The sequence below is a fragment of the Papaver somniferum genome, chromosome 9, assembly GCF_003573695.1.
Source record: "Papaver somniferum cultivar HN1 chromosome 9, ASM357369v1, whole genome shotgun sequence".
In the NCBI taxonomy this organism is placed as follows: domain Eukaryota; kingdom Viridiplantae; phylum Streptophyta; class Magnoliopsida; order Ranunculales; family Papaveraceae; genus Papaver; species Papaver somniferum.
This window is the reverse complement of record NC_039366.1, coordinates 181001599-181016971: the sequence shown is the minus strand read 5'-3', so window position 1 is coordinate 181016971 and position 15373 is coordinate 181001599. Positions and strand designations below refer to the sequence as shown.

The following is a 15373-nucleotide window of genomic DNA, read 5'->3' as shown; positions in this document are numbered from 1 at the left end:
CGTAACCAACAGAATATTTATCCAACGTAAGAAAAATAAGATCGTATAAATGGATATGGATACATTGATGATTCGAGCGATGATGAAGTATCTATCTCTATTTTTTTCCCTTAAAGATGTAATTCAGTTTAGTTTTAAATTTTCTAATTTAGTTTTTACTTAATAGTGTTCTCTTTATTTCTTAGTGTACTTCTAGAAGGCACAATTGGAGAATACTCTCACAAATTGGACGATACCCACAATTATATGGAGCTAGATTTTGGTTAAGGGTCATTTTTAATTTGGTATCCCCAAATCGTTGTTACCCGGAAAAAAAAGTTTAGGGTTTTCAATTAATCATGCGTATCACCCCTGACATTTTATATTGAATTGAATTTATCAGAAAATCTGATTGTCAAAAAGCATTAAAAGAAGAATTTTCTATTGAATTGAATTTATCAGAAAGTGATTTAAAGATTTGGATATTGATTAGGATCATGACATGGATCAGATTTATCCATGACTTCATTAGCTTGATCAAGGTATGGTCTGAAAGCGATTTCCATAATATGCCAACCAAAAGCTAGGTCATCGAACACCACTATCGCTAATTTTAGTGAAACCAATGTCGATGACGACGACTTCCCCTCTATTATTATTTTTCTTTCCCTTATCTGTTTCTCAAGTTCTCTTCTATGGGAATACAACAAAAAATGGTCGAGATTTGGTTTAGTTTCTCTAAATGGACAAGATTTGGATTAGTTTCTCTCTTGAGGAAAGTATTTAATCGTTGATATGAATGATTATTTTTTCGTTGTTCGCAATAATGCGATCGATCTGATTATTTTTTTCATTCATATTTTAGTCGGCATTGTTATTACACATGAATGCAATACCAATTTTCATAATCGGTATTGTTTTGTTGATGAAAGCAATACCGACGGTGTTAGTCGGTATGGTCGGGTAGGACTTCGCATTGCCGACTGTTAATATATTTTGGGATACTTGGATAAGGGGTTCTTAAATTACTTCGTAATTTTATTTTATTTTCTTTTGAAGTATCCCCCAATTTGTGAGAGTATCCCCCAATTGTGCCTTCTACTTCTAACCCAGTTGTTGTTTGAGTTAATGAAATGTTTAAATTTTGAGTCATACGAAAACCAAGTTTTCCAACTATTCTAATTTTGAATTAGCGTAAAAGAATAGATTTTTAAAACAATTTAAAACATTATTCATTAATTAAAAATTGAAATTACAACTGCTCATTCGACTTATTTGTTATTAGAACACTTTTTTAACCAAAATTAGGAATTAGGTATTTTCCGGCGACGCCTTCATTGAGTAGTACAATGTCCTGCATTAGGATCATGACGCCATTGAGGATCGTGACGCCCTGTCGACAGAAAAATCCATCTCTATTACGGTCATTCAAGTTACCGACTTCAGTGCAGAAGTTTTCATGAATGGTCTACCAATAACGTACCATTTTCGGAAGATCGAAGCAAGAGGGGATGATTTGTTAATAGAAAGAAGGAACTGTTTATAGTCGTCTCGAGATAAGTGAGTATACCCATCCAAGCCGCATGAACATGTACATATAGAATACGAGAATTTCCACTCATAGTTGAAGTACCATTTTGCATTCATTCTTGATCCCTAGCCGGACAGTATTGTGCCAAGTTTCGACAAAGGGATGAATTTTCCTCCAAGCTAAACTCTGCAGGAGTAATATAATATTGAGCAATCTTTCACAAAGTTTGAGTAAACTCAAAAAAAATTTATAGGATTTTATTGGTGTAGAGGGTATGTGAAATGAGCATGGGTAGGTACATATATGGCCATTGGAAACCGACAGATATACTTTTTGAACACTACGTCCAATAGATATATCAACGGTTAAATAATGCTTATATCAAAGGTTACATAACGACTATGGTTGGTCCGTTAGAACACGCATTACTTTCAGTTTTTTCTGAATACACCCAAGTATGTTTTCCAAGAACAAAGAAAAAAATGTAGTATCGATACAAGCAAAGGATGTTTGACCATTATGTTATAAGGAAAATCATAGTCTAATGAAATTCCCTTGGATGTATTCTAACAAGTAGGTTATTTTGGCATCAAAATGGCCTTTCAGTCATAATAAAAAAAGATCAGGTATTTATTGCAATATCAAAATCTTAATTATTGTGAAAAACAATCGTTGTTAAATGATGCTATGAAATCTAAACAAGATGAAAAAAGTAGAAAATTTTTGCAAACATTTCAAATTGAAGAAGTTACAATACAACCATTGTGCAGAATAGGATCACCAAAAAAAAGCATTGCCAGAGCAAAATGCGAAATTCTCAAACCTAATTTGAATGCCCAAATGTTGTTGAATGCTCAAACCCTGATTGTAATACTTATAAGAAAGTCCACCCTTCTGGAGCAAAAGTCTCACGTATAAAACAATTCTGGAAATATCATCTTTATCATTTGGTGAAACGGACAGATTAAGTGTCGTTGATGTTTTAGTTTAATTAAACGATAAAGTTCAAACTTAAAACAATAGAATCTGAAGTGAGTTTTAAAAAGTGCAACCACCGTAATGGAAAATATATTTCTTTTAAGGTTGGTTCAAGTCTGCAATTCAATATTCGTCTCCATCTCCATCAGAATCATCATCAGAATCGACATATATAGTCTTCCTTTACGTATCCATCTACGTAGACAAAGTTCTGGCGCATACCATAATTATCTGGAACTTGGTCATAATATTAAGCTCCACCATCTTCAGCATCACCATGATCTTGTCCATAATAATTAAATGCGCCATCAGCGGCTACACCCATAATTTTTTTCTTATTCTAATGACTATGTATATCATCAATTTACAAAAAATCTAGCTTGATGTACGTATTTCAAGTCTGAACCGCCAAAACTTGTACAATTGTTTAAACATATAATTGTATATCTTTCCCGAAAAATGTATGCCTCTAGCTATCATTTTTTTTCTTCTGATGGAACTATTAGCCTAACAAATAAAATTTCAAAAAAGTTTTTCTTTTTTCCCCAACATACAGCTTACCCCATTTTTATTTTATTTTCTTCTGAGTAAGCTTGAAAGACAAATGTTGCATACTCGAGGAAAGTTCAAGCAAACATCCCATTTTTATTTTATTTTCAAGCCAACATCTCCTCCTTCGATTCGAAGCAAGTGATAAAGCAATTAAATCTCAAGCTTTTTTTTTTTGGTAGAGGAATTGTCCCGCTTTGAATGAAATTTATCTCGACAATATAATGTCTAATTGGGGGCAAAAATTTATAAAATAGTCTATTTACCTTGTTATCTTTTGGTCTCTTAGGGTGAGGGTCTTAGGGATACTTTATAACTCTCATCCCTTTGTCGTTCTAATCCGATTACTTCCCGTAAGCTTTCTATCAAACTAATTTTTACATTTGCAAATTTATTTAAGCCATATCTGAGCAGATTTCTAGCCTTTTTCTTGTTTTCTTAGTTAGCTTGTAGTCTCGGATGGGTTAGTTTAAGTTTTTACTTCAATCTTCATTGCTTTTAGGAGATTTCATGTTGTCTTTGTTGATGTTTTTCCCCTTTTGTTTGTCTCTTCTTCTTTATGGAGATTCTCTATGCGTTCTCATGGCATTTCCTTATGATTTAATTTAGATATTTGATGGGAATTCAAGTGTGATGACCAAGATTTAAGACTTCAGGCATGTTACTCTCTTTTTATGAGAAGATTTCTTTTTCTTGAAAAAAAATACTCTTTCTTCGGATTTCTTGGTACTCGTGTTAGTATTTCGTTATTTCTGTTCACGAGTTACTATTTATTAGTACCTTTTAGTTGTATTGAATTTTGATCCCGATGTTCTTGAGTTCATGCAGTATCCATGTTATCATGAACGAAAATCAATCGCAATAGGGTGATCGCTTCTTATACTCGCCCTTTGCTCGCGGGCTGAAGTTGGTAATTCGACGTGGCAAAGTACATAAAAGATATTTTTCCAATCAGATATTTATGGAGAGGGACTATAAAGAAATTCCAATCGTAAATAATTGTACATTACTTACTTGGATCCCTAAAAATCCGTTTCTTTATTCTCCATCAAGAAAACAAAAAACTCATTTTGTCTTCTCCACCACAAAAAGCTTTGAAACCTACAAGTACTGTAGTTTAATCGTCAAAAGATTCAAAACTTTAGAAAACAAAGTAACTTCTTGATCAAAACATGAAAGCCTCATCTTTATAGCTTTTTCTTATAATTGGAAGGATGCTCGTGATATATTTTGTAATATGTTGTAATTGGAAGAATTGGGTATCTATGAATTTCTTAAACATCATTTAGCTATGCATGATTGAGTTAAAGCTGATACTTTTTTAATATATTTTGCTAATAGAATTTTTGATACCGTTCAGAACCCTGAAAAATAGCCAAAACCTGCAACGAAAATTACAAACACCTTACCAAAAATCCAAACACTGTCGCCTAAATTACGTGTTTTTTTTGTTGTTGAAGGAAGGTCTTTTTTTCCAGGTTGACATAATGCCTTTTTCATCCATGTCCCTCCTTCCATTTTCGAGAGAAAAAAGACTGAAAATCACATGTATATGTGCCGGAAAAACCATTCATATACTGTCCATAAAGATTTTCTATATATTATATCAAATCAATTCGAACTATATGGACGGAGACATATTAAGGTAATCTTTTGTTCTGATGTATGATGGGAGATTTTTCGGCGATAATATTTTGCACTAATTTTCAGTTGTGTCTGTAAATGGAGAGAGAAAAGGAAACGTTCACTCTTTCTCAAACAATTAAGAATTAAATTTAAGCCATTAAATAATAAAGTAATCAGCTTATCATTAATCCTCTCTCCTTATTAGCAGCAAAAGTAATTATTGCAACTTCATTGTTTTCGGATGAAAATTATGAGATTTATCAAAAGAAATTAAAAAAAGGAAAAGCATCTTACATTTTGATGAGGAAACCATTTTTTTTTCGGAAAATGGGTCATTTGTCCAAATATTTTTAAATCACGGTTCAAATGGACGGGTAAAAAATAGTGGGTGAAATGGCAAAAAAAAAAAAATTGTAAGGATGAAACCAGTTTCATTCTAACTTAAATTTAAAAAATAACAAGGATGAAACTGGATACATTCTGTTTAAATTAAAAATAAGAAAAAATATTTGAAAATAGACACGATGAAATTGGTTACATCTTGCCTATTTTTACATTTTTGGCCATTTAAACAGTATCAAAATCTAACTGTCTATTTCACCCAGAAATTGTTGATTTTGATCTTTTTAACCAATTTTGTGTTTTTTTTTCTTTTGAAATAAGCCAACTTGTAATACACAGCCACACAAATGATAAAATAAAATAACTAAGGAAAAAGAAAGTACTCAAATAATAACAATCAAATATTTACTGCTTTGACAAAAAAAATCAAATATTTATTAAAAAAAGAAAGAAAGAATAACGAGCCATCAAATTACATACTGTAACTTTTCCTTTACAGAAAACGACAAAATGCCGTATCTTCTCTAGATTAATGAATCATTGTTATTGCCTATTGGAAAACTTACAATAAGCACACTTGGTTCAAATTCAGTTATTCTTATCTGACTTGGTAAAACTGTGTGCCTTGGGTGATTGTAAACCCTTAACTGATGAAGAAGGAGAAGGCTCGTCACCAGCAGGTAGGTCAGAAAGAGCAGCCATAATTCGCCGAATACTAGCTGATCGAACAGTTTTGATGCTGAGAGATCTCATGTTTTTAGAGAAGATATTCGAGGACTTTGATAAGATTAAGTACACCAAAGCTTGAACAAGCAGGAACATACCTATCTTCACCAATGTCTCGGTACCTGTATTAATTTCCACGAGCATATCTCTTGCTTGCAATCGTCGAAAACGTCAAACGTACTGATTTTGTCGTGAGTTTCTCGAAAATTTTGTTTGGAAGACTTGAAGATGGTAAGTGTAGAATGAGAAATGGTGATAACAGAAGAGGGGTTGAGCTGCTGGAAAAGAAAGAGTTTGTATGGGGCATTTATACAACTTCAGGGAGACCAATCTCTTTTGACTGGTGTACGTAATTAGTTAGATGATTATCTTTTATTAATCAGATTGGTTAGCGATTGAAAAGTCTAAGCTATGACTTCTAGCTTAGCTTCCAGGGAAGAAGATATAAGGAAGGTGGGATATAAATAATTAACTCGTAATTTTCCATACCGACTCTTTGAGATCATAACCTTAATTAATCAATTAGTTAGTTACGTGGTAGAGGAGTAAAGGGGGCCGGCACCGCAATACCCACTCATTGAAGGTCGTATAGTGCGACAAAAAAACTTCTCTGTTAATGTCAAGGCTGCTGATGGTTACCAGATTTGGTGGGGTGTACCAAACCAAGAAAGAATCTGTTTTGTCCTGTATGAAAATCTATTTTGTCTTATCTTGGTTTTGGTCCACTCCTATCTAATCCGTTACTCTTTATTAGCAATTGAAAATGATAGTCTTTTTTCACTCCCTTTCCTCATTAGGTGTCAAACAGATAGTGGTTTGACACCACATAAAAGAGTCCCTGTTGATTTCAATCTAAGCGATCAAGGATTAAGATCAAGAATTAAGATCGCTGTCACCTAACGGGGGAAGGGGGTGAGTAAAAGGAGTGGGGGAAGTGTAGCAGGTTCGATTACCAATCTTGATTAATCTGTCACATGTTATGCTGTAGTATAAGAGATTCTAAAGGTACAAATTAACCTGGCACAACAAAAGATACGAAATCTGTATTTAACATCCAAAATGTTGACGTGCTGTCGTACCATAAAATGGGCCGGAACTTACGCTTCATCTATCCTCAGCATAGTGTGTGTATATATGTTTATCCTTGTCCCATCCACATGTAACAGCACACGTGATCAATTTAATGCACTGGAAAGTCAATCATGCAAAGCAGCCAAGTTTTAACATGCTGAGTCTGTGACCACACATGCTTTTGGACCAACTCATCTTGCTTATCAGTTTATATATCCGTGTGGACCGAGTAAATTACGGTCTAATTTTGATCGTGTCATGATTCAATTGCTTATAAAAAAAAAGTTATTTTGTTTTTGGTACTCAAGTTTTATCCAGTTTTTGAGTTTGGTCTAACATTTGTCCAGCTTGACGTTTGGTAGCTGAAACAGACGTTGACCCGCGTTGATCATGTCAAATGATGACGTGTACTTACTTTCTATTAACTACATATCTAATTACAAAAGTATATTTGACTTTATTAACAATGACCAAGTAAGTCCTTAACAAAGTTTACACGTGAACTATTTTTGTCCGTCCAAAAAATGAAGGGCTAAGATTAAAGAAATCTGTTGTATGATGTTCTTCCCCAAATTGGAATTGAAGAACCCTAAAAATTTGGCAGTTCCCTTCTTGATTCCACCTATCACTATCTCTGCAACACCACCAACACAAATTTCATTTTTGCTCCCGTTAATCCATCAATCAAATCTGCTCTTTCTCATAGCACAGTTCCATTTGCATTCGATTTTGGATCACACACAAAACCCCCAATTTGAATTTCCATGATTGTTGTACAACAATGGATATCACCCATGAATGGATGTTTAATCTCATCTCTAATTCACGTTTAAGCTCTACCCCACCAAGGTAATCAGGAGAACCACCACTGTAAACACCCAATTTTAGACGACAAACGAACCCTAGCTTCCTACTATAAACACCCTTGTAACCGCTCTTCCAATTGATGTTGTTCTGAACCTTGCATTAACATCAAACTCATCTGTTTAATTCACCATGCATCTTTGTGATTTAAATTAGCACCACCTCCTATCGGCGACCAATTTCTGTTTACATCAAGTAATCCCATCTGTTTTGGTGCCTCAGATACATACCAATACCCCATTTGTTGATATTGTACCATTAACTATTAATAATACTCTCTTGAATAATCAAGTTGATTAGTTGAATCTCAACATGGAAGAGATGAAAAAATTCTCACATTTTGTTCTTCCTTTTTATCTCATGCTTCTGGTTCGTGAATCCTTTTTTTTTTAATATATAGAAAACATATTAAGAGGATGATAAAGGCATCTAAACGGTGTTAGATTTATTTAATTTTTTTAGTAATTAACAAACAGAAGTTATGTTTGACATAGTCAATGCAAGTCAACGTCTATTTCAGGTACCAAACATCAAGCTGGACAAATGTTAGACCAAACTCAAAAGTTGGACAAAACCTGAATACCAAAAACAAAATAACCCTAAAAAAATGTCATGTTTCAATTTGAACTGGTCGGGTTCAGGCAAACAGCAAACCACATCTTTTTATCATCTACTAGGAATCACCAGGGCCTTACGGTCCCGGCTCAAGCTCCTGTGTTAGTATCAGTTTACATAATTTATTTATTTCTCATTCCATGATATACTCATAATTTTATTACATTATTAAATACTTAATAATATCAGTACTAATCGAATCAGTCTGCATTTAGGCACTTATTTCCAGCAAAAAAAATAATCAGTCACTTGATTTAATTTCATCAATACTCCAATAATTGTTATCATTACTGAAGCGTTTGTAATCGAGTTTCGAGGTCTGTGGTCAGTTTATAATTAACCAAGACATGTTCTGACAATTGCATTTTTTTGTTACCTAACAGACCATTATCCCTTGCAACAGGTGCACTTGCATTGGCGACTACCAGTGCCTCTAAGAGTATTGATCAATCTGGAGGTATGAGTCAATGAATTCAAGAAGAAGTAAGTGCCTAGAAAAAAAAAGTAGTACCATCTTTTTTTGACTTCTAAAACCACGACATAAATTTACACAAGTTCAAATCCGGGGAAAACTGAGTCACAATGGCATGCGCGCCACAACCTGATGATCCTAGTGAAAATAAGAAGACTATTCATGAAAAAACTTAGTTTAGTTTATAATATAATGATGATAACGATGAGAAAGCAACAAATGAGATGTCTTTTTTCTCTACCAAACATATTTCAATATATTTAGAGAATGATACAGAACAGAGTGCTCAAATTGGATCAACTCCATGAAAGATTAAATTGCTGGTAATTTACTTTAAAAGTACAATATGCAAGTCTTTTACTTAACAAAAGACATGTAATAGAGCGTAAGGTATGCTTTATCAAAGGATTATGAGGGGTTCTAAAGCATCAATTTGGTAAAAAAAAATAATGGTATAAGCCTGATCAATTTGGAAACAATATTTTTTAGCATATAAGATTCTAATACGTTGTTACTGGTTTTTATAATCATCTGATTTAGTATATGTAACCAATTTGATTGCTTACAAATTTTTCGAGCAGTTGCACGTTGATAAATTCTCTTGAACAACTGTATCAAGTTTCTAATGTTTAATGAAACTTCTAGAATTCATTTACGTATCTACTAATAGCAATAACAATGTAACACAGTGTACATGTTTGGATTACATGATCATAGGAATCCATAAAATCGTCCATTAACTAACACAGAAAAATGAGATGTTCATCCCCACTTTCAGTTGTCATATTTTTACTAAACCGGTAACTACACAAACATATTCACAAAATCAGCAAAAACATAATCTATGTCACCACTTTCATCCACCCCCATCGATCAACGACATCATGAGAAACATGATCAACAATATGATCTGGTTCTCTCTTCCTTAATTAGATCAAAAATATAAGATTGAATCTAGTGAAAGCAAGTACACTATTTAGATTCAAATAAAAATTCAACTCACGAAAGGTAAAATTCATATAGTCCTAATTTTATTCCGCGCACTTACTTTTTCTTGAATTTATTGACTTATGGTATATCCAAATTGATTAAAATTCTATAGGCAGTGGTAGTAGCTAATTCAAGTGCACCTGTTGCAGTTAGGTGAATAAATGCTAATGTCGGCACTTTTTGCGGTTAATTATTAACAGAACCTCTAACCTTGGAACTCTCTTAAAAACGTTCCGGTAATAATTAAATTATCGGAGTATTTGTATGTTCCTCTACAACACCCTCTCCTACTGATTTACACCATTCAATCCAAACAACAACGTCATAAGATTAATCGTCAAATTATTAAGGATATCAATTCATAATTTAGAAATAATATACCTTTTAGATCAAAGTTACTTACTTTGTATCTTCGATAACTATCTCTCCCTTATAAATCTTCGCCAGATCCTTTTTGGCCATCAAATGCAACCATAGTAATACCTGAAAAACATTTTAATTTTTTAATAGTATTGGCAAGTAACAATGTTGTCAATTATATGTATCTTATATATGTCGCATGGAAAATACAAAGGTATCTTGGCTCTTACTTAGACGGAGTGTGGTGTCCTTCACTTTTTTCGCACTTTTGAAATTTATAATTTAAATTTGTGGTCAGGAAATCCTGATTCACCAATGTATAGTTGCTTCACTTTGCTAAACCTGATAAACCACAAAACGTTTTTATAGTTAACAATTCGGAAACTTTCCTTTGAGGCAGAGAGATTAAACCTTTCGATGGAATATAAATTCTCTTCCACCAGCTGAGTTTCTAATATTTCTATCAGCTGCTTTATACCTTTGCATGCCTCTTGGTTTTCCATGATTTGCAATAAACATATATTTTCCCTACATAATTCAAGAGATATTCATCCAAAGAGGGGATTTTTTTATATTTTCATCCATTAAGTGCAGTTCCAGCGCATACACTTCCTTTATCTTTCGACTTCCTGATTTCCAAATCTTTTAAATCCTTGCCCTGACCACCTTATGACGAACTTGGTAAGCATCTAGGTAATCAAACAAATTATAATCCATGTTTCCTACTATTTTATCTGCTCAAATTATCGTAGGCAGAAATGTAATCGGTAAACCTTTAGACCACTGGTTAAAATAAAATATTTATATGCATAAGAATGATTTTGCAAGAAAATGATCACAAACCTTGGTCGTTTGCTCCGAGTATTTTCTCCCGCCATGTTTACCTGTATCAGCGTTTGTTTTTCTAATATAAGCATAAAATTTGTATTAATTATTATTAAAAATCACGCAATCAAACGATTTTATTAGACATACAAAGAAATAAATTAAGAGAAGCGTATCCGGGGAATCTGTGTTTTGTTTCGCAAAAGAGTCTTTGGTATATGTTCAGAGTACGTGGTCATTTGTCCTATGTATAGATTTCAAAGAGGCCTTGTTAAGGAAATCGGGTGTTTCCGTATAATTAGAACTGTGTTAATTTCCCAATAAGGAAATCAACGTTTCATAATAACCAAATTTGTATTAGGTTTCCTATACGTATCCTAACTCAATTTTGTTATCTATTATTAGTCGACTCCCTAAACTAATACACCTAAGTGAACTTGAATTTGGGCGTGCTGTATTTTATTGTTCAAATTGGGCTAGTAAATATTATATAAAAAGAACTATGGCCCTGGGCTAGTAGTTGTAATTGAGACTCTAAGACACTGAGAAAGAAGAAAAGAAAACTATCTTTTAGTATTTATTTTTCTTCCTAGATATAAGAGACCATGAGGATCAAGTAGGTAAAGAACTAAAACAATTAGCTGTGGAGGTAAAACACTATATGTAGTTCAAACTTTAAACTAATGACTATAGATTATAGCATTCTGAGAAGTACCATTGAATTATAAGACATCATAGTTTATCCACTTTTGTACCTTTCTAGAGTTTGATTCTTTAACTGGATTCTTGAAAATTTGAACGCCAAGCCTTTTGTTCTCTCCAAAATCATCGGATCGAGGATTTTCTTTAGGACAACTTCTGCATTAGAATGTCAGATAATTAAATAGATTTTCTTCTTGAAGGTAAAAATTACACTTGAACAAATGCATATTTATCGAGACAAAGATTTACTAAGATCTATCTTAGTCCCGCAAAATTTCTACTATTTGCAGCCACACTAAATCTACAAAGTATTCCATACCCCTTGTAGAATTATAATACCAAGAAAATTTCTATTTTTGGAAGAGCTGATTTTCCTCTAAAAGACAGGAAATAGGAACTGAAAAAGCACAATGGAATAACAATACACAAAATTCCGAATATAAATCTGCAACTGAATATCATGTAGTCGAGTATTGATGGTGGTTTCCTCAGCGTATTCATGGTGAGTTCAGCAAATCTTTCTGCCAAGTACCATAACACGACATAGCTTCAACGTGATAAACTTTCTTGATGCCACTGGATTCTCAAGTAATGACTGGAATCATAAAAAACGACAGTTCCTGAAGGCAGGAGAATGGCTTGTAAACCTTTACTATAAATACTCCCACGTGTAAACAGAAGCAATAGGTTAATCCAATGAAATAAATATAACAACCAAACACTGCCATTGATAGAGAAAAATCAACACACAATCAAATAATCCATGTGATGGGAATTATAAACAAAACCTCGACTTGATTCCTTTGCCGCTCACTTAGAGTGCCCAGTCTTGATTCTACTTTTACTTGCTCAATTTCTTGCATTTCCCTGTAAAGTGGTTAATCTAGATGCTTACTCGAAAGCTACATTATAATTGCATTGCTGGAAACATGGGTTTAGAAGCCAAGCAAACTTTTCCTTCGTGTGGTATGTCTCTAGAAACTTAAGTTGCTCCTTCCATATATTTGTGTTCAGGTCAAGTACTCCAATATCAACTATTATAACAAAGATTGAATCTGTAAGGTTTTGGATGCACACTCCAGTTCTCAGGGTTTCATTTATTGAATTACCTACATGGTAGGACTTGAAAGAAGCCTACGACTATGTCTAACTGCAAGTGCACAGTGTCACAATGGAACACAGGGCAAGCACAGGTCGATCCACAGGGACAAGGTGGGTGTAGATTTGAAACTATGGTCTCACTTAAGCTGATTCTAAACAAGGAAGAGTAACCAAAATGGGGGTTGTTTTGATGTGTCGATACGACAAGGTGTTGGTGAGGATTACAACAGAAAATAAATAAAAGTAAAATATGCAAATAACACAGGGAGTAAACACTGAGAATGAAGGTACTAGGATTGTCGAATCCACCATTAACTCATACTATGTATTCAACTGATTATGATACTCTTGTCCTTTTAACAAATAAGGTAGAGGTGTCAAGTCTATTACTTACCTAAGGTGTTTCACCAATGGATGATTCAATCACAACTAAAATATCAATCCGGAGCACTAACTGTCTAATTAAGCACAACTAGTCAAGGGATTAACAATAGTCTCTAAAGCATGAGCTGTAGCATAATCAACACAGTTTTATCCTGACTACAATGGATACATGGCATACACTGTGAAAGAAAAGCATTGACGTACTAAGATTGAAACTATCCTAACAGTTTAAGCATTCAAGAACAACACAATTAGTATGAATAACACACCAAAAATCTAAGGTTTCATCTCAACCTTAGCTTAGTGAACTAAAACATGATCAAATTATACTACTGGATGAAACAGATGAAATAGTAAAAATTACAGAACACTAAGAGATTGGTGCTCCGGCTAGCCCGGGCATACCCACACACACACAATACCATGTTCTATTTATACCCAAAATTAGGGTTCTTAACAGTTTCCCCCAAAATTCCCAAATTAGGGTTTACATTGAAAATTAAAATTAAAGTTCACCCGTCTCTGCTTTTGTTGTCTCCCCCTCGACCTATGTCTTGTCTTCCTTCTCTGCTACTCCTCCTGCTCCAATTGTCGCCTATGATGCTCTAATTGTTCCCTAACTCGAGTTGTTTTATTCACCCCAAACCTAGGGTTCAGTGGTTGTGAGATGAGTAAAAGAACTAGGCTAGGGAGATGGTGGAGATGTTTGGAATGATTTGATGGAGATGGTGGCAGTGAACATCGGGGTCTGGTGGTGGCAGTGATGGTGGTGGCGGAAGTTGCAGGTGATAGGGAAAAGAGGAATTTGGGGAGAAGAGGAGAAGAGGTCGATGAAGAATGGTTTAGGGGCTGTTTGTTTTGTGGTGTAGGTATTTGGCGTTTGGGTGTTGAGCGGGAGTAGCGAACTTTGATGCACAGCGAGTAAAGAGCGTTGGATGATCCCGTATAGATTGAATCGAACGGCTACGATGGAGAGGTATGTAGCGACCGTTGGATTATGAGATACAACAAAACTGACGGCTTCAGATGGAGTTAGGTACTATGGTGTTTGGCAGGAGCTTCGGATTTTGATGCACAATGATGAGGTGGCCGTTGGATGATGAGATGGATCCAATCTGACGGCTCTCATGGAAATGGGTATGGATAATGGAAATGGATTTGGGTAAGGGTTTTGGGCCTTGGGTATGCCAAGCCCATATCTTCTTTAAGAACAATTCTTCCTCTTCAAGCCCACTTTTAATTGATCCGGCTCTTGCAAACATCAATCTTCGCTGCCTTTCTGCGGGAGTCTTTGTCGTTTCTTTGCTCTTTTCGCTCAGTGAGTTAACCAAGCTTTATTTAGTACCTAAAAATGCAAAATTAATTGAGAAAAGTATTTATTCTTGAAAACAACGAAAACACAGAATATGGGATAAAATTGAGCGTTAGTGCACGAATGATGAGTTAAATGCCAATAAAAAGGTGCAAATATATAAAATATTTGGCACTCATCAAATACCCCCAAACCTGATTTTTACTTGTTCTCAAGTAAAACAAAACTAAGGAAATCCTACATATACCACTGTCGCTGGTCTCTCGATTGCATTTAGCGAATGCAATAAGCCTTTTAAACCACTAAGGGTCCCTAGTGGACGAGTTGAAGTCTCGTGAAGGTTTGCTTAGAACGTACCTACAAAGTTCTAGGACAAAATATAAGCTCAGATTCCATGAAATGTGACATGTGCAAGACAGTAGAAGCTCACAGCAAAATGGAGATGTCAATCTAGCTATCAAAGGCACAATCCTAGCACTGATAACAAATAAAGACATGTGATAAGAGTGTAAAGTGTAACTACACATGTGTAAAGAAAGATCGGATGTTATGACTACTAATCACCAAGAGATAGTTTCTCAGGCTAAGAACCGAGGTCGAAATCTAGCTAGCTGTCCGGACTCTTTACATGACTCTTATTTACATTGACTACTCTCTTTTATTTTTGGAACAAGAGAGGATGGAATTGATAAATACTTGATTTTTTTTTTCTAGAACAAAAAAATTATTTACAACATGGTAACTCTTCATAAGCAAAAAGAAACAAAAAATTACATGACACTTTGCAAGAGGTAGCCCTTTTTGATGCACCTAGTTAAATTCGATGATTGTCTTTCTTAATGTAACCTCCACCTTCTATCCCAACCAATCAAAGAACAAGCTAGTCAAGTTTCGTTCAGTATTCTAAAGTGATTGGCAATCGTGACTTCCGTAGAACACCTCAAGG

General features: G+C 34.4%; 1 protein-coding gene and 1 long non-coding RNA gene across 2 annotated transcripts; both read right to left on the bottom strand.

Moving 5' to 3' along the window:
• Positions 1–1608: 1608 nt before the first annotated feature.
• Positions 1609–5045, bottom strand: LOC113308216. The gene is made up of 3 exons (XR_003339578.1): positions 4447–5045; positions 4052–4147; positions 1609–1696 (listed from the first exon to the last, which is right to left on the bottom strand). It is a non-coding gene; the product is annotated as an uncharacterized LOC113308216 (long non-coding RNA).
• A 340-nt stretch (positions 5046–5385) lies between these two features.
• LOC113313544 lies at positions 5386–6178 on the bottom strand. The gene has a single exon (XM_026562333.1). It carries the CDS (start codon positions 5873–5875, stop codon positions 5594–5596), a length of 282 nt encoding a protein of 93 aa, XP_026418118.1. The 5' UTR covers positions 5876–6178; the 3' UTR covers positions 5386–5593.
• Positions 6179–15373: the final 9195 nt, after the last annotated feature.

Excerpts from the sequence above, each read along its gene's own strand:
- LOC113313544 (XM_026562333.1), bottom strand. The coding sequence starts at position 5,875 with ATGCTCGTGGAAATTAATACAGGTACCGAGACATTGGTGAAGATAGGT.